The sequence below is a fragment of the Coccidioides immitis genome, assembly GCF_000149335.2.
Source record: "Coccidioides immitis RS genomic scaffold supercont3.3, whole genome shotgun sequence".
In the NCBI taxonomy this organism is placed as follows: Eukaryota; Fungi; Ascomycota; class Eurotiomycetes; order Onygenales; family Onygenaceae; genus Coccidioides; species Coccidioides immitis.
Genome location: NW_004504308.1, coordinates 1885537 through 1908308, shown reverse-complemented (window position 1 = coordinate 1908308; position 22772 = coordinate 1885537). Strand labels below are relative to the sequence as shown.

Below are 22772 nucleotides of genomic sequence, written 5' to 3'. Positions count from 1 at the left end.
CCCAGTGTCAGTTTGGCCTTCCCCTCCTCCCGAGAACTTGGTGGAAGAAGAGGATCATGGTGATCACTATTAGGGATTGCTGCTGTCACTCTCTTTATTCTTATTTCCTATCTCTTTTCTTACCAGATTGTTACTAATTCTTAGCCTCTTATTTTCTTTACTAAATTGCCTTTGTTTTGTTTCATATGTTGCCTGTTGTCAGGGGACACCAACAGTGAAAGCCAGGAGGAAATGTAGTGGGGATTCTGGTACCATATTAGGACAAAGGTTGTTCCAGTCTGAGGCGCAAAACCCCCCCAGCTACTATCTCTGAGCTATATAAACCATCCATAGCCCCTGCATCTTGCTCAATACCTTTGCGCACCTTTGTACTTTTCCACACACTCATTCTTTATTGCTAGTTTGGTTATTAGTTAGAGAATATGAAGATCTCTTGTTCATGAAGCTTGCCACTGTTCCTCATTAGAGCTGCCTGTGTTAGTACAGGCTCTTTAGTACTATTATTCCTTATGAGCTTAGGCGTCCGTTAAGGCATGCTTCTCTGTTCTTACTACTCGGCCATTACCATCCTTACTATGTTGTGATTTTTCATCCTTCTTGCGCTCTCACCATCTCAACCAACTCGCCTACTTTGACAAGGCATCCCATCGTACCCCGCTTCAGTAGCTGATAAATAAATTATAAGTCTCAAAACTTTTTAATTTCAAGTTCCATGCCAGCTTTTTTAAGAATCTTTTTATTATAGTCAATGTAGCTGTAATTGAGGCTGTAATACTTCATGCTATTAAATCTGGTTTTCTTCTCAATAGTATTCAGCACAACATATCTTGGCTTCTCTGTCCCAAAATATTTTATATAGATAATGGACCCCAGCTTGAAGATAGCTCAGAGAATATTCTATATTATCTGTTCACTTGCAAGTTAGAATGCAAGCCATTTAATTGTGGGCTGGTATATTATCAAGACAAATTTAATAAGCAGAGAAAGAAAATTTACTTGATCTTATCAGCTCAGTATACCAGCAGTATTTACTTTATATATCTCTAGCTCAGAGAGAAAGTAGTACAAGAGATCCAGCTCAAGCTGTTTCAACATTAGCTACTGCTAGATTCTGTAATAAAGCACAATATACACTAGACTTATTCTTCTGCAAGCTGATAAACTTGACTACTTTTAAAACATTCTGCAAGATATTATAAAGAAATTTTGACTTGATGTCAATGCAGACTGTCCACTTTATAGAATTTTTATCAGTTTGGGTTCAAACAACAAAGATATATTGGTCAAGCTTATTAAGAATCTCTTTCACTACTTTCTTGATCTTATACTTCAGTATCACTTTATCCCAACTGCAAACCAGTTAGTTGAGTTGATGAGCATTGATGACAGAGCACATACATTTTATCAACTCTCTTGAAGTCAAGCTTAGAGTCAAGTGCAGTAACTGTGGGCTTGGAGTCTGATGACTTGTGCATTTCTGATATGGCATCTTCTGTACTAGGCTCAGCTGCAGTGGGATTAGCCCTGATCTCCTGGATAACCTCCACAAGAAGATCTTTCAATTCCTTCTGTGTGTCAAGCTGTTGATACACTCCATCCAACATCAGGCTCCTCTGAGCATTTTCATCAATGGGGGTGCATGGAGGTGTTGGGGTAGGCGACAGAGTGGCAGGCGCCTTGCCATTAGCCTTCACGAGTTCGGACATGGTGATAAATTGAAAAGGAGGGGGATGTATAATATCTTGTAGATTGATCAGGGGTGCTAGCTTGATAGGTGCTTCTTGATTGAACATCTGTTCTTTGCCTCAGGAAATCTGGGGGATTCATGGCTCCTTATATGCCATTCTGTAAACACTCCCTACGCATATATTCCATGGCTTCTTTTGGCAATGTAGAGTTGGGGTATTGGCAGTCACTCTCCCACAAATGCATGGGATTTGTGCTGCATGATGCATGAGCAAGGTATCAACCTTGTTGATGTGATATGGACCAGAAGGCGGCTTGGAGAAGTCTTGCCTTACTGGGCAATAATCCTCCAATATCTTTTTTAAAGTGAGCTTTCTCTGCTTGCTCAGTCATGCAACTGCCGGAGCAGCTCAGCTGTAAGGTGGCAAGGCTAATTTAATTCTGTGTAACTGTGGCAGGGGTCGGCTGGGCTCCATTCTTGGTTTGGTTGCTTGGCAAGAGTCATCTGACCCTAAATTATAAATTTTCATGTTTATTAACTCTTTCTGATTCTTTCTAGCTCTTTTTGACTTTATCTGACTGATTTGTCACATATTCTACCAGGCTGTACTTAAACAAGCTGGATGCTCAAACTTCACACTCCATCTTACTAACTTGTCACCAACTACCGTGGCGATGCCGCAAAACGCCCTATCTGTTGAACATGCTGTTGACAAACTTGTCAATGCTTCCAAACTTGTGGAGCAGCGCCCCGGTCTAAAGCCAGCAGAGGAAGCTCGCGTCATTGATGCTTTCAATTTGATGGCCACCGGCACTGGCATCGGCACTGGTGCAAAGCGGCGAACAGTTTACTTAGAATTCCTCCAGCGCGTCAACTCTGTCCTAGGACGCGACAAAGTTGTCTTATGTGCAGCCATCCTTGGGCCATCTGCTGTGGGTCGGATGAAGGACCGCACAAGGGTAGAGTTACTGCACAGAATGAAGGAATGATCTCGGGACTTTCATTGCGGCGTCCTCCACAGCCTTGGAGATGTATACTTTGCGAGATGTAAGAAACTAACACTACTTAAGTGGGAGAGTGTTAACAACAGTTAGTCTTTCCCCAATGGCACGAAAGCACATCCGACAATACTATGGAGTCAGCTGCGCCAGGTAAGAAAGTGACACCTGTGTCAATACTATGCCCATGCTAAGTAATTCTAGTCGCAACTATGGGAGATGTTTATGAACTCGATATTGATGATGTTGTTGCTGCCATGAGCTCTAGAGACCAAGTTTGGGGAAAGCTGTGGTTAACTGATACATATGCAAACACCTCATCATTCATACCATACCAATATCCGATGAACTGACGCGTTGATTAATAATACAACGCCCACGAGTGATGTAAGAAGGGACTGAGAGAGTGCTAGTCAAGAGCTCACTTGATGATATACCTGACAGGAAGTGACCCTGAGGCTCTAAACCACCAGTTGTTGTTCCAAGGAACCATGACCTTGTGTCTGGTCCACTCTATCCCAACACCATCAATATGGTTGTCGCTATCTTTTTTGTATATCCGAATTCGCCCCTTATCGTGCACTACATCAATAATGATAGCCATGGTGTTATCCGGAGGATCTATGCGAGTTCCTTTTGACAGGTTTGTCCATGAGATTGATTCACAATCACAATTGGTCTGATACCAGTTAGTTCCAACCTCAATAAGCTATGCGAAATTGAAGTACCTCTTCTTTGCATTCTTTCAACAGTTCATTGTCGGTTGCGCCCTTTGTCTCGGACTTTCTCACCATAGCTAATATATTTGTCGCAAAAATATCAATGGATATGTTGGTTGTAGAAGATCTGATCTGGTGATCGCTTCAAACCATCGATCAGGAGAAGTTTTTTGGGTCATATAGTATGTAGCTGTGATAGTTGCCTACAACTAGGCAACTTGAAGTCTCACTGATCAGCACACAAAATAGTAAAATTGCTTTCACTAAAGAATATTACCTCTTCAATGCCCCGACCCGTCCTGTCTTATAACATGTGTAGGAGGAGGAGGAAGCGAACTCAGCCTTGTTGGCCTGTAGTGAGCCTTGCAATGGAGGCTTAAGGTCAAGGAGGTGACTTATTGAGGAACACCTTTCCGGGTTTTTGAGAATTCAGATGGCGACCCAACTCTGGACACGCATGCTGGTTTTCACAGTTTGGCTGCGGCTCCCACACACTGACTGAGCAGCGACAGGAAAGCTTTTCTAATCCTAACTGTACGGAAGCATGTGGGTTGGGGCATGTGACCACATTCACTCACTTCTGTGTTGCAGTAGGGGAATGCTCTCTGAGAAGCTGAGCCCTGTTGAGCTGCCCATTTTTCAAAGAGGGGTTCCTTGCATGTTCAGTGAGGGGCAAACTTAACAGAAAAATAAATTTCCTTTCTGAAATGATGACCAATGAATGCTGAATTTTGCCTCTCTCCATCCCCTTTGGTTTCATTGGGTTGAAATATCAGCCTCTCCAAGGTCTCAATGTACTCCACGACATTACCTGATCAAATTAATTGTTTTAAGAATGGTGTGCTGATGCACTGCTGCCCGAGCAACCATGTTCCATGCAGATGATTGGCTGTAGGGATGGGTTTCAAACCATCAAGTGGGACTTCCCAATCATTGTGGGTGGTCTGAGAATGTCTGGTTGGGCAGCAATAAGGAAGCTGACTCATGGAAACTTATCTTGTTTGTCCATTTAGGAATGACTGGGATTGATTGGGAGGCAACAGGAGGCAAGCCAAGATGTTTGGACAACATGGAGGACCTGGGCACCACAGTCAGCAAGCCAAGATGTTTGGACAACATGGAGGACCTGGGCACCACAGTCAGCAAGCCAAGATGTTTGGACAACATGGAGGACCTGGGCACCACAGTCAGCAAGCCAATGGGATCTGTGATAAGTGGACGCACATTCAGGATTGGGGTGCAGAGGATGCCAAGACTCTAGTGCTGGGCATGACAGTGGTTGTGAACGACACCAGCCATGAGCTCAACATGCTCCTCCTCTCAGGAACCGCCTATCAATAAAAAGCCTTTCTCTTCCTCCCTCGGTGTCAATGCAGTCTGGTATGATAAACCACCCAGACACCCATGATGACCCCTGTATGCCTTGTCCAGTGACGCCCAACCCTTCTTGCAAATGGTGCCAACCCGAGCAGGGTCCATACACATTGTGACATCCATTGAAGTGGCAGAAGTTGAGCCAGCCAGCACCAGCATATTGGGATAATCTATCCAGGATTTGGTTGACCACAGGTGTGTTGAGGGAATTGGATTGAAGAAACACCTGCCTCAAACCTCCTCAGAAACATCATAAGTCTGTTTCTCAACAATCTAGTCTCTGGCTGAAGAAGTGTTGTGGACTTCAGCTTGCTCCTGACCCTCTCTGTGACTGCTTCTCTGAATGCTTAAAGCAGATAAAGAGGTTTTCCAGGCTGGGAGGTCCTGATCTATCTAATCTTAGAAATGTATGTAACTACAAATCCACTGTGTGCATTACTGCTGATGATTTTAAACCAGTATCCTGAACCAATGGCTTCAAGCAAATCCGGCTCCTGTGGTAGAAAGTGATGTGCAGGATCTCTGTCATTGAAATCAAGAAATACCAGAGACACCACAAACACAACAAGTTCCACACTGTACAGTCAAAACTTTCAACAAAATCTGATTGACCATGGAATATATCCTGACGGGTATGAATACCCTGATGGTCAGATACCAGCAATACCTGAGAACTGGAAGGAGATCAATAAAAGATTGGTTTGACCCTGTCCCTCCCTTTTGCCATCAAAGTTCTCTGATAGGGAGTTCTGGAAATTCAAATGAGTGGATACACACGCATCAAAAGAGAAGCCAGTGACAGCCACAGTGATTCCAATTATTGAAGGTGATATCAGCAATCCTAAATGTACTGGAGGAGGATATCTATTTGGAAATCTTGCTCACTTAACCAATGGCATGCTATCTCAAGCTAAACCAGATCACTTCTATGGTGTGTGTCCTAAACAGCTTGATCATCAAATCTGCAAGGATCTTAGTGACCAGATTATTCTGTCAACACAGGATAATCTTCCCATGGCACCAAACTTCTTTTTGGAGACAAAAGGCTCTGATGGATCTCTTGCTGTAGCTATATGGCAAGCTTGCTATAATGGCACATTAGGGGCCTGAGGCATGCATTCACTTCAGATGTATTGACAAGATAAATTGATCTACAACAACAATGCTTACACTATTATGTCAACTTATCATGGTGGTCAACTCAAGCTATATGCTACTCATCTTGCAGAGCCTAGAGGTCTGGGCTGCTGTCCTGAATATATTATGACTCAGCTCTGATCATTTTTCTTGACTGACATGTATGACACTTTTTGTCAAGGACTTGCTGCATACTGAAATGCTTGTGATTGGACAAAGGAAATGAGGGATGAATTTATTGCAGTGGCAAACAAGCATCTCTCAGATGCTCAATCACAACACCAGACTGCTTCAAGTGTAGCTGTTTCACAGGATTCTGATGCATCCAATGAAACTGAGTATCAGGATGTGCAATGGAGCTTCGCGGCTCCTATTGAAGGTGGAGAAGAAGAGTTTCAAACTGAAAGCAGAAATCCCAAAAAGCAGAGGGTTGGTTCTATAGTTTCTGGTGATTGAGTTAGCAATAATCCCACTGAATGCCCAAACTGAATGGAACTCTTAGGGTACATAGGTCTATCAGAGGCCATTTCAGTGCTGGTTGCCTGGTTTTGGGTCTTGTTGACATAGGTCTTCATGCTGTCCATGAGCGCCTTTATCATGGTTGAGTTGGTACCCTGTTCTTTCCCAGTAGATTCTTGTGGTACTGTTCCAGTAGCAATGTCTGCTAAAATATGGGTTGCGTGTTTGTAGGCTTTGGGTGGCTGTATGCTTATTGCAGCAATCCAGTCACTTGTCCACACTGGCATGAGAATACACCTGCTAGCTCCTGTCCCTTTTGTGATGAGCAAATTCTCAATCTCAGGCGGCATGTTCAATACCAAGATCCACAGTGTCATGCTCTTCAAACATTAAGAAAGGACAATGACAGAGACCTTCCCATCATGAGATACCTGTCTTAATCTCGCGGCTTCCACATGAGTCCAGAACTTGGTCCATGAAGATCAGCTGAAGGTCAAGATTGTGATCCAATGCCATGTTCTGAGCTATATTAAGCTCCAAGATTGGTAACTGTGCGAGTACCAAGGCAGTTACCAATATATATAGTTTGCAAAAACTTGCTTCTTGCCACATCTAACTTCCATCACTCCATTTACTTGGTAAGAAAAGAAAACTTGTCTATTCACACCCTCTATCTTCACTCTCCCAAGCAAGTTACCCTTGATTTCCTATCACTTTGTAACCTCCGGGGTAATATTCTGAAGCGTGAAAACTGATATATTTATCTTTACCTTCCTCGCGAACTGGAAATAAATAATGGAGCCTACCAAGAGGGTTATGCTTCAAGTGGGCGACCGGCACTTCCCAACAACTGTTGGAACGCTGACTCAATGTAGTGAGTACTTCACAGCCATGTTTTCAGGAAGATGGTGCCTTGACAAGCAGGAAGATGGCTCTATCTTTGTCAATGGGAACCCAAAGCTCTTTGAGCATCTTCTGGAGTTTCTTCTAAGAGGAGTTTTCCTGCTGGCCTATGACAAATGCAAGGGCCATGACTACCTCTTTTACACTCAGATCTTGGAGGAAGTGAAGTATTTTGACTGTCCCTTACTTGTCTTGTGGTTGGAAGATGGGTGTTATGAGAAGTGTGTCTTGATGAACTTTTCCTCACACATTAAGGACTCTCCATTCTTATTGGGCAGTGTGAGCTCTGTCCATCTGCAATGTGTCACTGAAGAGAAGGTTCCCCTTTGCCCAAGAGATATTTGGTTGCATAGAGGTGATTCATGAAGGTGTGGCCATAAGTGCAGAGTCCTTCTGGGAGATGATGAGCTGGAATTTGAAATGGAGAGGACTACTACTGGATGGCTTGTTGTTAGAGAGGAACTTACCATTGACAGAGGTTGGATGACAGACAGTGGGTATGTTGATACCTTTTATGGAGTTGAGATATTTCCAGGCTAATCTTATTCCAGATCAAAATTCGTCGCCTTCAAGCAGTGAAAGGATGAAGGTTGTTAATGGGGAGGTCAAATTTAGTACCCTGTTCTGCCCTACAAAGATTGTAGTTCTAATGTTCTGCTGCTGGGGATATCTTGTGAGGGATTCTTCATTGTCTGTGGGATCAGATGTCAGTGCTGTGCAGATTGGATGCACAGAGGTTGCCTTTTGAAGTCGGAGGTACTTAATTGGTCATATACAAGTGGCCTGTTTCGAATATTCTTGCTTTTAGTACTGTAATGAAACAACCAAACTGTAAAATTTACAGACCTCTTGACTATCCTTTTCAAGTAGTGTTCTCATCCTAGCGTGCTCAGTAGTATTCTTGTAGGATGCAGAGGGGTGCTTGGTGGTCTTCGCGTCAACAGAGAAAAGTTTCCCCGGAAGGCTTGTCAACAAAGGCTATTGTTGGGAAACTGGTAAAATTGTGTCTGAGGGTTGGACTGCTGGCCTGGATTTTCTGTAGCATCTGTCGCGTCCATCGCATCCATCGACATCCATTGCATCCTGTCCAGCCTTGGGGACGGCCACAAACCTCCATAGTTCATGGCCCATAGAGATATAAGGCTGGGGGCATTGGGGCTGGTCGTGGTTTGTGGTCCGTATGGACGGAATGCTGGGAGCATTGGGGCAGGCCACAGAGGCTCATGTTTCGTGGTTTGTGTGAATAGAATGCTGGGAGGATTGGGGCGAGCCACAAACCTCATGGATCATGGCGGATGTGGGTAGAATGCCGGGGATGCTCGGGCCGATCACCATGGCGCTAAGAAAAGGTTTCGGCTGGAAAAATCTTCCACTGAAAAAGACCATAATGACAATGGACAACTAGAGAGGAAGCAAGATGGGCACATGCCACTGTGTAATATACATGCAGCAAAATGTTTTTGGTGAGGCAGTGTGAGGTTTGCTGACAGACAACTCACCATCCACCGCCAAAGTGAGCGGGGATAGGTGGCCAACTTTGGCGCCCAAGGGCATGGTGGTTGGATGGGTTGTGGTGAAACTGTGGACCTGTAGCAGCGTCTGGAAGGTATCCGCACTGTGGCTGTGTCCCAATGCCATGCATGTCTGTGTTCAGAAGCTGGTTTGGGGGGAGCTTGATGTCACCTGATTCAGATGATACTGGTGTTAAAACACGAGACCGAAGAAGGGCCTCTTGTTCCATATTGTGGATGACTCCACAAGACATTAGCAGTTGCGGCTGTGGTTGGAATTCCTGTGGGCTGGTTGCAGTGTAGATGCCATAATCCTCTCCAGAATTCCTTTTGTATTCATTTGGAAGAGAACTGAAGTTGGTTCATGACGCATCTGGTGAAGAATATATAGACCCTGGCCGAGAACTTTTCGCTCGCAACAATCTTCTGTTCAAAATCATTAGTATTGGTTTAACAGGTTGTTATCATTTATCTGGACAGTCAAACTTACACTTTTTTAGCTGTCCGGGTAGGACGCTTTCGTTCCCGCTTTCGTTCCCGAATAATACATTCTAAGCCACCGAGTTTGCAAAGACAGCAAGAAGTACCATGCTCTGAGAAACTACATCGTACTTTGCGAGCTCTGCACGACTGACAAGCTTTTTCAGCATGTTTTCTTTTTGCACACCCATCAGCACTATCCATGCCGGCTTCTGATGTGCCATGTTTAGGTGCAGGCTCTCCCAGTGGCGCTTCAGGTGCTGGTGCAGTATCTTTTGTCTCCATATTGGGTTGAATATCAACAGCACTTGTAATCGTGTCTGGCTTCGGGTCGGGGCTTGATTCCACACCCGCACCGGATGAGGAATCTAGTTTTTCTTTACCAGGTTTTGGCCTGTCGATAACATATACCATGGTATTGGCGCCTGTTAAATGTTAACATTGGCCGAGAATACAGGAAGGAGTACTCACTTATTTCCCCCCTTTCATAACTTTCCTCCATCCTCCGGACCATGTATATCTCTTCCAGGATATCCCATCTCTCTCTTGGTTTGATCTGGCGTTGAACATCCCTTCCAGCTTCTTCAAGTTTATCAGCTGTGATATTATGGGATATCGCGAGTTCACGGATAAGATGAGTCAAGAGCCGGAGACGAGCTGTAAGGCAGGTATCAGTGATTGTTGCTGGCCGCTTCTCAGGCTTTGAACCCACCAGATTTCTTCAGGTGATCTGGTTCTTTGTGCATAACACTAGAAGGCCACCAGTCTGGCTTAGTCCTTTCTGGATCCCCTTTCTCACCATCGGCACCTTGTCCTCCATTATAAGGGTGTTTGGTCTGTTTCTTTGGCTCAATAAGCTTGATCCAGGCTTTGGAGATTGTGCAGCAGTTTATTTGCTGGAATCCACTGAAAGCCACATGATAGTAGGACCCAATCTTTTCTCGATCACCAATCTGGAGTCCAACCCGATCTTCTTTGACATACAAATCATTGAATGTTTCCCAGCGGGTCTGTTCGGAGGGTATGTGATATGGTTTCAAGCCTGCCAAGTGAAGGATCCTGTCCTCGACATCCTGGCCAAAAATATGGTGGCAACTTTGTTCGACTGATCGCGAAGTATGATATCTGATGTTCCCGGCGTCATCAATGGCGAAATGTGGATATAAAATTCTCATCGGCTAGAGGAGAACAGTCAGATTTCCCCGATGGCCGGAATAGAGGACCAGGAGTACTCACATCAGTAGGCTCCCAGCCTTGGGGCCTCCCATCAGTCATTGCGGTAGTTGAAGTTGGGACCTCTTAAGTTCAGCTGGGACTGGTAAATTGCCAGTGTGGAGGAAGGATTTTCAATCATCATTGGTAAGGATGGGCATCAAATGGTTCATAAAACTGCTTGGACAAAGTCTCAAAGAATGGAAGGGGAAAGGAAAATATGGTTCTCTGGAGAAGGGCGGGTACAAATACCTTGATGCAGGCGGGAAGCCGGCCCAACAGGTGATCAGCACATCAACATCACCCCTTCCTGTGCATTGATACAGGACCATTTCCCCATGCTCCATCACACCTTGCATTCAATTGGAGTCTGGAACAAAGCATAACCAAGATATCAATCCCTGATATTCTGCCGAGCTCAGATAGCTGAGGTTTTAGTGCTCTTCCAGGATGTAAGCCTCCCAAGCCCAGAAAGCCTCTGTGCACCCAAGAGCAAATGCATCATGTTGTCCAATCACCACCGGTTCCCCTTTAATCTTGCGTTCCTCCAGAATCTGGGGTCATCAAGCCGAGATGTTCGAAAGATCTAATTTAGCTCGAGCTTCCGTGCTCTGGAGGTATCTATCCTTGTTCAATGGCTGAAGCTTTACAGTATGGCGCTAGCATTGTGGGCTATGTAGGATTATCTAATACTTTAAGGTTTTGGACGATCATCGCGGAAAGGGGACACAGAGCCAGGACAGAAATTCTGAGCAGGGAGTTAAGGTTTGAGCTCTTTTCTAGGATGCAAGCCCCTGAGGGTGACAAGGGCAGAGTGCCAAGCCAACTGCATCCACCAAAGCTAAAAGTATCTGCTTAACACAAGACGTCTCATCAGCTTAGTAATGAACCGGCGGAGTCCAGCTGGTAGATTCCCCATCTCCGAAAAATTTTGCTTCTTGTTGTAAGCCTTTGTCCAAATCCTCTGCAAAATACCTACGCCTTGGGTGTTTCTTTGGTGGCTTATAATTTGGCTGATTGGCGGCATCCAAAGAATGAACATATATGGCAATTGCACCACACTCTTCTCCCAGCCATGGCATGGGTAATCTTTGTCTTTACTGAAGCATCTCAACTAACTCGCCTATGTGGTATACTCAACCACTCAGAGCCAGCCATTCCGCGTATGACTTCGCTGGTGGTCACGCAAAAGGTCAGGCTTTGCAAATCTTTTTGAGCACTCAGGGCAGATCAAAGGCTTCTCATCTGCCTCTGTGTCAGTCTATATTCTCAGTTCAACTAGCGGCACTTACATCTCTCTAGATTTTGGCCGAGATGGCTCTCGGATGGCTTAGCAGACATCTCAGAAACCAAGAAATCTTCAGTCAGACTGCTGGTAGGTAAAGACCAAGCATGACTTGAACCAGGCACAGGCAGAAACCTGATCAGGAGCTCTGTGTTGACCCATTGTGCATTATCCCACCCTGGATCTCGCGCGTTTGTTTGATACAGGTGTGCGATGGAACTAAGGGCTTGATGAGAACCGGCAAGGGGAAGAGGGAGTCTCGAGCTTGGACTGGCATTGATCTCATCTCCCTCCCGGCACCCTTCCCCGGTGTCAATCTCCGGGTGGACAACAATTCAAGACAGTCCGGCCATCCTCGAATTTTTGCCGACTGTGACCTAGGTCGGCGATCTCAGTTCACATGAGAGGTTCAAACATAAAAAGGCCAGATTCCACTGCAGTCTTTCCTCTCACTCCAAAACTCTTGATTTATACAACCCAGTACTAAACACTCAGTCAGTCATTATTGATTAAAACTTTGGTAGGCCAAAAGCTCACCTATGTCCATAGCAGCACTTTTTTTTTGTGGCAACATTCTTCTTGCTAGACGGAATAGGGAATTTTACCAGATTTTGTACAATTTACCGAAATTAGGAAGAGGGTAGAAGCCCGCAGGGAAGATAGTTTAAGAAAAGAAATATACCCTTTACACATGCGTTCAGCTTCCCCACCTTGGTGAGAACACAGCTTCATCAAATATTGCCGCATCACTGCTACAATAAAACCGTGGGAAGGCATCCTAAACTAAAATATCGGATGGGTATTCGAAACTAAAAATAACAAAAAAAGAAAACAAGCTTTGATGCCCATCCATTCTTGCTGAGGCGCTATTCCTTTTTCAATCTAAATTCTCAGTCTGTTCGGAGACTCGCGGCTCCACCCCACGTGGGCCTGGACCGTTGCCATGCAAGATCCAAAGGGTTTTGATTGGGCAAACAGATGAGAGAAGGAAACAACATGTAGCCGAGAATAAGGACAACTAAGAAAGAGGTGCGATGTATACAAAGCTGAGGTAAGACAAAGGAATATGATAGACAACCACTCGCCCGGTACCCCTCAAGAAATTATACCCTTTGTCCCCGGCAGCACAACAGTTCTCAGAGAATACTTTGCGTGAGGTCAAATTGGCGCAACTAGAATCTGGTAAAGGTCACTCGGTCAAAGACTGTAGAATCGGCCATTCATGCTTCAGGGATTTTATATTCAACAAACTGGCGCAGTGTCTCGGTTTCAGGAAGCCTAGCCTCAAAAATCAATTGTATATGATTGGTTTGGAGAACGGCATCGACAAGAACTCCATCCCAACGCAATTTCCCCGCAGGAGATTTAAACCAGACAGCAAACATGTTCAACACAAGGTAATGTAGAGCTTTCGTTTCAAGATTTTCCCATGGGGCATGACAGTTTGTCATTTGTAGCAAGAAATCATGGAGATTCTTAGAAACTCTGGGGTTGACATCTGATAAATCTTTGAATCATATAAGAAGGTCGTAGGCAGAGAAGGTTTCGGACAACGGGTCTAGTTTTGGTAAACTGTTGCTGAATTTAAGAGAAAGTTTCTTACCCCGGACTTGGTCAAGAATCTGAGGCTCATTAAGAATGACAAGTGCCTTAAAATATGATTTCTCAGGTATAATGATTTTCTTCAGGGCGCCATCCTCTTTATCCACAACCAGTTCTCATGGTACAAGAATATGATTTTGAAAAGTCTGCAACCGTCAGCAGACCAGATTGTAGGAAGGAGGGTACTGTTCAAACCACCAACCTGGGGCTCTTGTGGGAGCTTTTGCGGGGTGTTTTCATGCGGCAGAGTCTTTGCGTGAACCGACTCTGCACTCCTTGACTGGTTCTGCTGTTTTGGTGCGGGCTCGGCGATTGAGCGGTCGGCTGGTGACTTGCATTTCTGGGGAAGAAGAGCATCCGATTTGGGATCCTGGGCAGTCAAAAGATTGAGTATATCTTCAACTCGCCCATCAACCCATCCCAATATTTTATCTTCCGACGCCTGGATTCTGTCTAACATGGCTTGTGTAGATCTCTCATGTCTGCAAAAATCAGCTGCAAAGCTAGAAAATTAAGCTGAATACTACTCACTTAACAGGACTAATAGCTGTATAGACACACTGAACATTGTTCTCCTTACAGCGACCACACGAGGGCCGACCTTCGTCGCATTTCGCCCTGCGAGCTTGACATGAATTGCAAGCCTATGTAAACACATTAATAAGGGACATTTGAACAGGAAGGGAAGTGGTAAAATCCAGACCTGCAGGGCTTGTGTATTTTTTTGATGTCCCCCGTCGGCTGATTGACCTTTGGGGACAGGCATTGGCGGGCCAGATATATTTACAGGTTTTGAATACATTTCTTGCGGGATGTGTGAGGGTTCTCGGGGAGGGCCAGTGTATGGAAACGCCGGAGGATGACAGGGTTTGGGATGATACGGCCAGTTCCAAGGCTCAGATAGGATTTGTTGTTGTTGAGGTGCAAGAGCATGTGGCGGTGGTTGTTCCGACTGCGACAGCTGGTGAACCGCCAGTTGAGGAGGAGGAGCGCAGCCAGGGACAGGACATGAGGAGACCATTGGGAACTATTATTGCCAATAATTTTGAAGTAGCAGGAGGGTAAAACCAAAAAAAGATTTGACCAAACTGAATGAGACCGATCCTGTCAGTTCCCTCTCGACGACCACCGTGATTGCAGAACAGATGGCTTCATAATGGGAAATAGGGATCAGAGAGCATAAATATATCTGAAATTTTGAGCTAGGCAAGAAGAAACTGGACTCCAGATTCACAGCAGGTCTCCAGCATCCAGCTTTATACCAATGCATTGCAGCCCCTGTGGCAGAAGGTCCAGCCTCATTAAAGTTATAGATTTCGTGAGCGGGCCATCGCGATGGCCAGGGATCAACAAAACAATCATACACCAAAATTCATCTTTCCAGTCAAAATCTGCAAGAACCGCATCGTGTTGGACCCCTGAGCAACAGTGATGATCCCACTCATCGAGCCATATTTTTCGTGGCTTTCCAAGCTGGCTTGCCAAAAAGTGGTTGATATATTGCCGTGTCTCAATGGAGGTGATACAACCAAGATCGCCCGCGGCAAGCTTATCACTAACTAACTCGCAAATGGACTGGACGGAGCCTAGCCACCCCTGGAACTTTGTCTTCCGCTCCGGTGAATTTTCGGTGAGAATACGACGATGTAGCATAAATGCGAACGTGGATGTTGGCATGTCCAGGGCCCAGTCAAATGCTTTCAGTTCAGCTCGAGCCTGTTGATTGAGTCTCCAGCAGATATCTATTCTCACAGGATTACCCCAGTGGATCAATTCACCAAAGGCATATTCATTGAAAATAGGAACTGCCATGACGAGGGGTTGGTTGAGTGTGATGAGAGGATTGCTTTCTAAGTACCGGTGGAGTAGAGGAGGCTGATGTCTTAGAATTAAGAGAGATCTGCAAGGTAGAGCTATGTATTAATGACAGGAAGCACGGAGGGCGATAAGGGATGCCAGTCTATATACAAGACACTCGAGGGCGTTGCTAAAGCTTGAAGGGCGGCGCTATTCCTCTTTTGATTTAAAGCCTCGGCCCGCGCACGGCCCATGTGGGGATGAGTGTTTCCTGCCCCACAAAGAAAGCCCCACTGCCATGCAGGTTCGCAAAAAGCCTTGATTGAGCGGGAAGCAAAGGGAAACAAGTGCATAAGGGAGAGAAGTCAAAAGCGGGAAAACACATAAACAAATGAGAGATGCTGGAAGCAAGTGGAAATGGATCAGCGCCGGCCTGAATACCAACACCGAGAGGATCAAACTGGGGGTCACACAAGATTATCCGAGCTGGCGGACTGCAGTTCCTGACCCCTTGACGATACATCAACAAAACAATGCTGCCAGGAGTAGAATGCCATAGCCATTGACATCACAGCCGTCAGATGATCCAACTGGACGACCGCGAACTGGAAGACGGCACAACTAACACCCATCAAAGCCAGCACAACGCAAAAAGCCCTATCTCTTCGGAACATCTTAATTGGTGTCTTGGATTCAGGCCTCTCACAGGACAGCTGACGCGACATCCACTGAGACATAAACAAGAAAATAACAGTGTCAAGGCTTTGCAGTAGCAAAATAGATGGAAAGAGTGTAGGAAGGAAGAAAGGAGTGGCGGCACAGCCTGTTTGGAGAAGGCCTATGAGCCAGATGCTGTATTGAGCATAGATGTATGGGGTTCGGGAGAGCTGAGAGGCTACACTCCTGAGTCTGATAATCTAGGACAAGGTCAGCTTGGCTTTTTGGGGAAGGCCTAGATGCACAAACCTCGTATTGAGGGTGGAAGACCGTGGACAAGCCTAATAGGAGCTGACGCAATTGGGAGTCTGGAGAGTTAGCTTTGCTACAAAACTAAGAAATCTCAAACTCACCTCCGGTGAAGCATGCAGCAATGTATGCAGCCAAATCCGTGATATGGAGAAGTGATCCAAGATAAAGAATCCAATTGATGTACCGACTCCGAGGATTGGACCATAAGGAAATGGTAATCAACAAGGCACAAAACAAATTAAACAGCACCTCAATCAGAGCATGATGGATTAACGAGTAAGCAAGTTTCTGCATATTCGCTTGCGACGGAAGGCAGCCGGTTGCCTTGTTGGGATCAAGGCTGATCGTGCATCATCATAATTCTGGCCCAAGACAGCCAAAGGGCGGTAAGAGCTCTTTTATGGTTTATGGCCAGCATTACTTGAGCTGAAAATAATCCCCCCATTACATCCCCAAGATGGCAGCCACTGTCCTGGTGAAGCGATCGCTAAAGACTGGAGACACAGGATAATCCAGGACAGACTCAGCTGCATTAGGGGTGCTCGATTCGCCACACCCAGTGACGCAATGTTTACCAGCTGGGCAGTTGAGAAAAATTGTGTTGATTCCCATGGCATATTTTTACCATTGAGTAGGAGAAAGGAGCATTACACTCAAGAGAAGACAAGGTGTTCGGCGCTAGTCTCGAAAAGTGCGAGGAAAGCCCGTGACGTGTTCCTGATCATCAGAAAAGTTCTTGTCGTGGACGCTAACAATGCAATACAGGGAAGCGCAACTGAGCAATGAGATGCAATGGCTTGGTTCCAATTGAGTTGGAAGCGTGTGGAATTATTGTATGATCAGTGCTCCCGTACTGATCATATAATAATTCTTCCCCCCACCTCCATCACGACCGCCCGAACCTAATACTCCATCCACTGTTCCACCACTCCAAGATGGAATGGGGCGAATCGGCGGGTATTCCAAACTGTGCTGAAGACATGGAAGGACCGGCGAATCTTCATCAGAGAGAGGATGTTCAACAACGCCTCATTGAACTAGGTCATGTTCTTGAACAATTTCCAGAGTCAAAAGTCAGTATTCATCAAACCTCATTTGAACTGGTTACTGATTGACTGCCAGGCCCTCGGCGAATATCTCAAAGACGTGAGTGCCGGCTTGGTTAATGGCAACACTCCGGACTTCAATGACTTTCATTCATTCTGGTATCGTCGCAAATGGTGTTTTGCACTCAAGGAGGTGAGAAAACGAACCTCGACACGCAACCAATCTGGGCAGGGGGACGATATATCTGAATGAATTGAGGACGAGAGCGAATATGATGAGATACTTTCCATCACGGACACTTGGGATGTGCGATTGGATGAGCTGGAGGTATTGAAGAATGATGTGCAGCAGTGTCTGGATGAGAATCGAAGCATCTTCGAGCTTTCAGAGGCAGCACCCAGAGAGGCGACATCTACAGGATACCGGGTTAGAGAAAGTGCCCCCCCTCCAGCTGAGGATACCTCAGCAAGCAGGAATCAGCTTGAAGATGCTTTGAGTCCTGGCGTTATCGGGGCCGAAAGGGCTTACAATTCAATTGAAAAGGATGCGAATGGGGCAAAGAGGGTTTTCAAAAAGCAGGTGCTGGCCTTGAGGCTTGGACCTTTGGAGCTTGAGGCTGGAGCCTATTGTGCCCAGAAACGTGTTAAACGCGACGCGTGTGTAATTGTATACGTCTCGGAAAAGTGCTGGTCGCACCTCCCTCCCACAGTATGAAAGTGAAAGACGGAAAACCTCGCGTGCTGGTGTGGCCATGGAGAAAAATGGCTTTCACTGGAAGAACCTTCAGTGCTGCTGTCTTTCTGCCATATCCCAAGTGACCATCGGTGCTTTAACGAGTTTGAATGACGACGTCGGGAAACTCCAGCGTATAATGCTGTCATCCGTACGCTACAGGTCATGTGTATGATTCATGCCCTGAGGGAACTGTGGTGTCGCGAATTGACCTGGAAGTTTGTTAAGCCCGAGCACCATCTGGGGCGCTGTTTTTGCAAGAATGCTGAAGATCAGGCGAACTCCATGCAACATGAGGAACAAGGAAAGAAAGGGCAGACACAACTTTTCCAGAAATGACTATGTCAATCTGCTCCAACTGCATGTAAATGTCCGCGTGCCAATACTCATGATCCTAGAAGTGAAGTACATGATCTTCCGCTCACACCTGTTGATGATAGGAGTGGATCATCCACAGATGACAGCAATAGCACAAGGGATCCTATTGGGGGTTGCATCTTGGTTGAACTGGCCAACCTTGAAGAAGCGGCAGCTGCTGTAGACCTTCTGGGCAGCGGGCACTTTGAGAACCAATTAATTTCTGAAGGGGAGGACAGATCCGAGGCAGCGAGCGATGGCACTGCAACTGAATGCCCATGTACCTTTACCCATGATGAGCATGGCCTTTTGCTTGATTCTGTTCGAGCTGGTAGCGTCGCTTCCACCGAAGATGGCCACACCGCAGGGCAAGGTGGTGTTGCATCCTCTAACAATGAACAATCACCTGAAGAATTGAGCCACACGAGTGCAATAGATCCTGCTGAGGGAATTATACCACAGCAGCAGACAGCGGGCTATATGTTAAACTTAGAGATGGCTGATTGTGTGAATAATCAAGGACTACCATCCTCTACAGAGGGACAGGGCGCTCAAAATGTAAGACCTCCATCTGTTCTTTTTAGGACCTCCACTAATTGCTATTTTCAGTGGCCAGTTACTCCGAAGCCAATCACCAATGCCGAAAGTGATGAACATTGGGTGTACTACGCAGCAGACTTGCATGCTATTCGCAGCGTCTTTGGTGATCGCTTTTACAATGCCGTCGAGGGCTCCCCAACACGGATGTGTGAGAAAGTAAAAAACCAAACCCTTCGGACAACAGAATGTGTGAAGATGAAGTTCCCTCGACAGAATTTTCATGATGCTATCGCCTGGGTGGAAATCGGAATGGCTGATGACCTTGTCAGGATTTTATTTCCGCAAATGGACTGGAGAATTCCCTTACTTCTCCCAAAAAATCCGGTAGCTAGCTACGCACAGCCGCCAGTTGCGGTATCAGAGAACCAAGGGATGTCAAGGTCGATATCAAATATTGGTGAGCAGAAGAATTAAGCCATTGAAGCTCACGTCTAATTGATTATTTATAGATACAGAGGATCACAGGTACATCACCTTACAAGGGGCATCTGTTTCAGGAATCTCTTCAATTTTTAGCCCATCTGTTTGCGATGTGATTGAGAATAGCCAGCTACGAGCCTGGGAAAAAAATAATCTGCTTCAAGATACAACTGACTGTGTTGCAATGGAGATCTGTTGTAAGCAGCCTCATCACAGCACCATCTGTTTGCGGATTGAATTCATTGTGGGAACTTTCATAGCTAATAATTTGTATGCGAGTGACGATGTCCTTTAATTATATCATGCAGTCCTCGACTTCCCTCTAACAATATAAACACCAATGTTTGCAGGCAGCATATCCATTTGTCCATCTCCAGCTGTAGTCCAAATTCTCTCACCCTTCTCATTCTGAAACTCGATGCTCTCGCATTCAAAGCAATATAGTTTTCTTTCGTAATTTTCCGCTAAGATATAATTTATCGCATGTTTTTTGCAGTTCGCGAAAAAGTCCGCCGATACGGCTAGTTTGCTCCAGCGGCTGCGCTGCGGAACATTAGCCGACCGGTTTCTATGACAGAGGTGCCCGTAACAATGCGTACCAAAGCCTCTTCCGTAACTTCTTCCGTCATACCAAGCCAAGGTGTAGTGGTCGTTTCGGTTTCCTCTTTGCTGAATGTTCTTCACCGTTTTTGTCAGTATCATTCATAGTCATCAGGATCAGGGCGGAGGTACTACCTCTTCTACACAGCTAGGCGATACAGTTAGGTAGGTCTACTTATGATATTAGCAATATACAGGCTTGGTAGATGAAGAGACATGTCACCTTTGCTAGTTGATGGAGCCGTCTGCTTTCAGTAGATGGGTGGTTTCCGCTCGGAAGTCGATCAAGGAACGACCCCAATATATAAAGATTATTGTAGGGGAATAAGTCGATGGATGCTCAAGAGAGATTGATTTTGGTGTGGGAGAACCAAATTTCAGGTTGCCCTATTGCATTGGAAGCACATTGATGCTTTCTCATGGTTCTTCCAGAAAGGTGGTGAGGGGTCATCAACCCAAGGGAACACGAAAAAAAGATTTGATTAAAACTACGTCACACTTTGAGGTGGATTTGCCGATATTCCAGGTCTGCGGGGCAGGAAAAGTGGTGTGGCATGGCCATGTGACATTTTCCACCCGACAATGATTGAATAACACACCCATTGGGCTTCGTTGTTTGGGTATCCCAACGGGGAAAGCTCCAACACCTCTTTGTAAAGATCCAAACTTTCCAGCAAAGGCTGCCAGTTTTGAAAGTGGCCTGGATTGACGCGCCACCACATATTCTCTTTTTCTAAACTTATTTTTGTCTATAACTTATCTAGGTGAGTAAGTTGCACTGTCAAGTATTTAGAATGGTTGACCCTATGCAAAAAACCGAACAAACCATTTCAAGGCTCGGCCTCATCCCAAACACTAACACCTTTTCGAAGGTGGGAAAGAGCAATTTCAAAATGGAAAATAAAAAGCCCACTGCATCACGTCAAGAAAATCGGCCTGAAACGTGGGAGCAGACACTTTTCGCCTGCCCCTCCACCGTTTTGGAGGGCTTGGTCTGATAGTGGGTCCGGAAAATTGTTAGTGCCCAACCGAGAAATGGTCGGAGTGATGGAGGACTTGTATGCTTGTCATTCACTAAGCTACCTAAAGGGGAATCTCGGCTAATCTATGTGGGTCACGTGAGCAAGGTGCTAGTTGGATTACCTAACACCCCCCCATGCAACGAGCTCCAGCAGCAAGCAAGAGCCACAAAGATCCAAAGCTTCCAAATCTCTCAAATCCATGATAAAAATTAATTACAGAATCCAGATTTATTCCTTCTTTAGGCTTAGCTCCATTTCACCACAATACCATATTTTTGCTGGCTTCACTGATAAACCTTCATATTTTTCTGTATCAACTCATCACCCCTATCACGCTCACAAATTGAGTGTAGGGATCCATTGCAAGAGCCTTTGTGAGCTCATCAGCTTTATTCATGTTGGTTCCAACATGCTCAATTGAGATTTCATTCTTTTGAACCCAGTCTCTTAGCATATGGTGCCAAATCTCAATGGCATGCTCTTCACATTATAGCTTCAGCTTTGGCTAAGTCAACCACTCCCTTGTTGTCAACACTTAATTTTGAGCTTCTTAGCTTTGCTGAGCCTTCACTAATCACCCCAGTGTCTATCAACAGGTTGTTGATTCAAACTAGTTCACAAGCAGCTTCACTAGCTGCCAAATACTCCACTTTGGTTGTTGATTTCAAGACAGACATCTGGTGCTGTGATCTTCATGATATTGGAGCTCCATTCATGATAATAATGTAGCCACTGGTGGATTTGTATACAGGATCAGCTCCAGCCCAGTCAGAATCCAAACTAGTCACCAGTTTCAAGCCTTCAGAATTCATATCTCTTTTGAAGACTATTCCTTTTGATTTTGTGCCCTTGAGATAGTGTAGAATCTGCTTGAGCACCACCCAGCTTTCTCTATTGGGCCTGCTGTTGAATCTCACCAGATAATTGACTGCAAATGCAATATCCAGCCTCATACATATAACTAGGAACTGTAGAGAGCCCAGGCCTTTTCTGTAATTTATAGACATAGCCTGCTCATCAACTCTATCTTTAAGAGTCTGATCTGGTGTGAATTCAATGCTTATTTCTTTCTTCATTGGCATTTTGAAAGATTTACAGTCTTCCATTTCATATTCAGTCAGTAGATTCTCAATATACTGTTCCTGGTTCACAAAAAGGTCTCCATTCAGCTGCTTTTGAACCCACATGTCTAGGTAATGACCTTGTTTCATAATCTTCTTGATCTTGAAGCATTCCTGAAGCTTCTTAATGAGCCATTCTATCTTGGCTTTGTTGGGTTCTATTATACAGCAGTTGTTAATGTGTAGGGTTAGATAGATTCACTTTCTCTTGTGATAGAGTAACCCTGCATCATATGAAGAGATCTGGAATTCTAGAGATTTCAGATAGCCAGTAGCTGCTTGATACCAAAGCCTAGCAGCTTGCTTCAACTTATAGAGTCCCTGGTGTAAGAGCTCTACTAGATTACCCCACCCATACTTGAATCCAGTGGGTAGTTGAATGTATACACATTCATTCTCTGGAAGAGTTTTATTTAGAAAGGCTGTCACAAAGTCAAAGACTCTGATCTTCCAGTTCTTGACTGTTGAGATAGCAAAGAAGGCTCTTATTGTAGGTCCACTAACAACTGCTGTATAGATTTTCTTGTAGTGAATGTCTTCTTGCTGTTCAAATCTATATATGACTCAATGGGCTTTAAATTGTACTGTGCCATCTGTGTTGTTGAGCTTCCTATCAAATACCTATTTGCCAGAGAGGATCTGCATTTGGGGTTCCTTCTTAACTAGAATCTAGATGTCTTTCTCTTATAATTTGGAGACTTCAATATCTAGAGCCTTCTTTCAATAAAGCCACTCTTCAG

General features: G+C 45.2%; 11 protein-coding genes across 11 annotated transcripts; 3 read left to right on the top strand and 8 right to left on the bottom strand.

Annotated features, from left to right (window-relative positions):
- Positions 1–1261: 1261 nt before the first annotated feature.
- On the bottom strand, positions 1262–1706 carry CIMG_08241 (uncharacterized protein; the record flags this gene model as incomplete). Its single annotated transcript, XM_001241077.1, has 2 exons — positions 1262–1349; positions 1399–1706. 2 exons carry the CDS (start codon positions 1704–1706, stop codon positions 1262–1264), a joined length of 396 nt encoding a protein of 131 aa, XP_001241078.1.
- Positions 1707–2278: 572 nt separating this feature from the next.
- Positions 2279–3434, top strand: CIMG_08242 (uncharacterized protein). The gene is made up of 3 exons (XM_001241078.2): positions 2279–2646; positions 2778–2838; positions 2890–3434. The coding sequence occupies exons 1-3, from the start codon at positions 2362–2364 to the stop codon at positions 3036–3038; spliced, it is 495 nt and encodes a 164-aa protein (XP_001241079.2). The 5' UTR covers positions 2279–2361; the 3' UTR covers positions 3039–3434.
- Positions 2908–4144, bottom strand: CIMG_12119 (uncharacterized protein). Its single transcript, XM_012358563.1, has 3 exons — positions 3682–4144; positions 3414–3621; positions 2908–3364 (listed from the first exon to the last, which is right to left on the bottom strand). The coding sequence occupies exons 2-3, from the start codon at positions 3477–3479 to the stop codon at positions 3107–3109; spliced, it is 324 nt and encodes a 107-aa protein (XP_012213986.1). The 5' UTR covers positions 3480–3621; positions 3682–4144; the 3' UTR covers positions 2908–3106.
- A 2077-nt stretch (positions 4145–6221) lies between these two features.
- On the bottom strand, positions 6222–6890 carry CIMG_13250 (uncharacterized protein; the record flags this gene model as incomplete). Its single annotated transcript, XM_004445015.1, has 3 exons — positions 6222–6351; positions 6423–6681; positions 6806–6890. The coding sequence occupies 3 exons, from the start codon at positions 6888–6890 to the stop codon at positions 6222–6224; spliced, it is 474 nt and encodes a 157-aa protein (XP_004445072.1).
- Positions 6891–7169: 279 nt separating this feature from the next.
- On the top strand, positions 7170–7856 carry CIMG_08245 (uncharacterized protein; the record flags this gene model as incomplete). The annotated part of the gene is made up of 3 exons (XM_001241081.2): positions 7170–7498; positions 7664–7774; positions 7829–7856. 3 exons carry the CDS (start codon positions 7170–7172, stop codon positions 7854–7856), a joined length of 468 nt encoding a protein of 155 aa, XP_001241082.2.
- Positions 7857–8772: 916 nt separating this feature from the next.
- CIMG_08246 (uncharacterized protein) lies at positions 8773–10543 on the bottom strand (the record flags this gene model as incomplete). Its single annotated transcript, XM_001241082.2, has 5 exons — positions 8773–9076; positions 9279–9693; positions 9740–9925; positions 9981–10446; positions 10505–10543. 5 exons carry the CDS (start codon positions 10541–10543, stop codon positions 8773–8775), a joined length of 1410 nt encoding a protein of 469 aa, XP_001241083.2.
- A 1081-nt stretch (positions 10544–11624) lies between these two features.
- Positions 11625–11821, bottom strand: CIMG_13249 (uncharacterized protein; the record flags this gene model as incomplete). The annotated part of the gene is made up of 2 exons (XM_004445014.1): positions 11625–11725; positions 11773–11821. 2 exons carry the CDS (start codon positions 11819–11821, stop codon positions 11625–11627), a joined length of 150 nt encoding a protein of 49 aa, XP_004445071.1.
- Positions 11822–12977: 1156 nt separating this feature from the next.
- CIMG_12121 (uncharacterized protein) lies at positions 12978–14621 on the bottom strand. The gene is made up of 3 exons (XM_001241083.2): positions 14071–14621; positions 13899–14011; positions 12978–13849 (listed from the first exon to the last, which is right to left on the bottom strand). Exons 1-3 carry the CDS (start codon positions 14386–14388, stop codon positions 13450–13452), a joined length of 831 nt encoding a protein of 276 aa, XP_001241084.2. The 5' UTR covers positions 14389–14621; the 3' UTR covers positions 12978–13449.
- A 1010-nt stretch (positions 14622–15631) lies between these two features.
- Positions 15632–16427, bottom strand: CIMG_08248 (uncharacterized protein; the record flags this gene model as incomplete). Its single annotated transcript, XM_001241084.1, has 3 exons — positions 15632–16081; positions 16131–16189; positions 16235–16427. 3 exons carry the CDS (start codon positions 16425–16427, stop codon positions 15632–15634), a joined length of 702 nt encoding a protein of 233 aa, XP_001241085.1.
- A 641-nt stretch (positions 16428–17068) lies between these two features.
- Positions 17069–19283, top strand: CIMG_13248 (uncharacterized protein; the record flags this gene model as incomplete). The annotated part of the gene is made up of 5 exons (XM_001241085.2): positions 17069–17206; positions 17256–17372; positions 17439–17836; positions 18353–18827; positions 18879–19283. 5 exons carry the CDS (start codon positions 17069–17071, stop codon positions 19281–19283), a joined length of 1533 nt encoding a protein of 510 aa, XP_001241086.2.
- Positions 19284–19444: 161 nt separating this feature from the next.
- CIMG_08250 (uncharacterized protein) lies at positions 19445–20381 on the bottom strand. The gene is made up of 4 exons (XM_001241086.2): positions 20113–20381; positions 20025–20060; positions 19889–19967; positions 19445–19832 (listed from the first exon to the last, which is right to left on the bottom strand). The coding sequence occupies exons 3-4, from the start codon at positions 19916–19918 to the stop codon at positions 19590–19592; spliced, it is 273 nt and encodes a 90-aa protein (XP_001241087.2). The 5' UTR covers positions 19919–19967; positions 20025–20060; positions 20113–20381; the 3' UTR covers positions 19445–19589.
- Positions 20382–22772: the final 2391 nt, after the last annotated feature.

Coding starts and splice junctions, on each gene's coding strand:
- CIMG_08242 (XM_001241078.2), top strand. CDS start 2,362: ATGCCGCAAAACGCCCTATCTGTTGAACATGCTGTTGACAAACTTGTC. Junction 2,647..2,777: donor GGATGAAGGACCGCACAAGG/GTAGAGTTACTG, acceptor TGTTAACAACAG/TTAGTCTTTCCCCAATGGCA. Junction 2,839..2,889: donor TATGGAGTCAGCTGCGCCAG/GTAAGAAAGTGA, acceptor AAGTAATTCTAG/TCGCAACTATGGGAGATGTT.
- CIMG_12121 (XM_001241083.2), bottom strand. CDS start 14,388: ATGGTCTCCTCATGTCCTGTCCCTGGCTGCGCTCCTCCTCCTCAACTG. Junction 14,012..14,070: donor AAAATACACAAGCCCTGCAG/GTCTGGATTTTA, acceptor GTGTTTACATAG/GCTTGCAATTCATGTCAAGC. Junction 13,850..13,898: donor ACAGCTATTAGTCCTGTTAA/GTGAGTAGTATT, acceptor TGATTTTTGCAG/ACATGAGAGATCTACACAAG.
- CIMG_12119 (XM_012358563.1), bottom strand. CDS start 3,479: ATGGTGAGAAAGTCCGAGACAAAGGGCGCAACCGACAATGAACTGTTG. Junction 3,365..3,413: donor TGAAAGAATGCAAAGAAGAG/GTACTTCAATTT, acceptor AACTGGTATCAG/ACCAATTGTGATTGTGAATC.
- CIMG_08250 (XM_001241086.2), bottom strand. CDS start 19,918: ATGACGGAAGAAGTTACGGAAGAGGCTTTG. Junction 19,833..19,888: donor AAGTTACGGAAGAGGCTTTG/GTACGCATTGTT, acceptor AATGTTCCGCAG/CGCAGCCGCTGGAGCAAACT.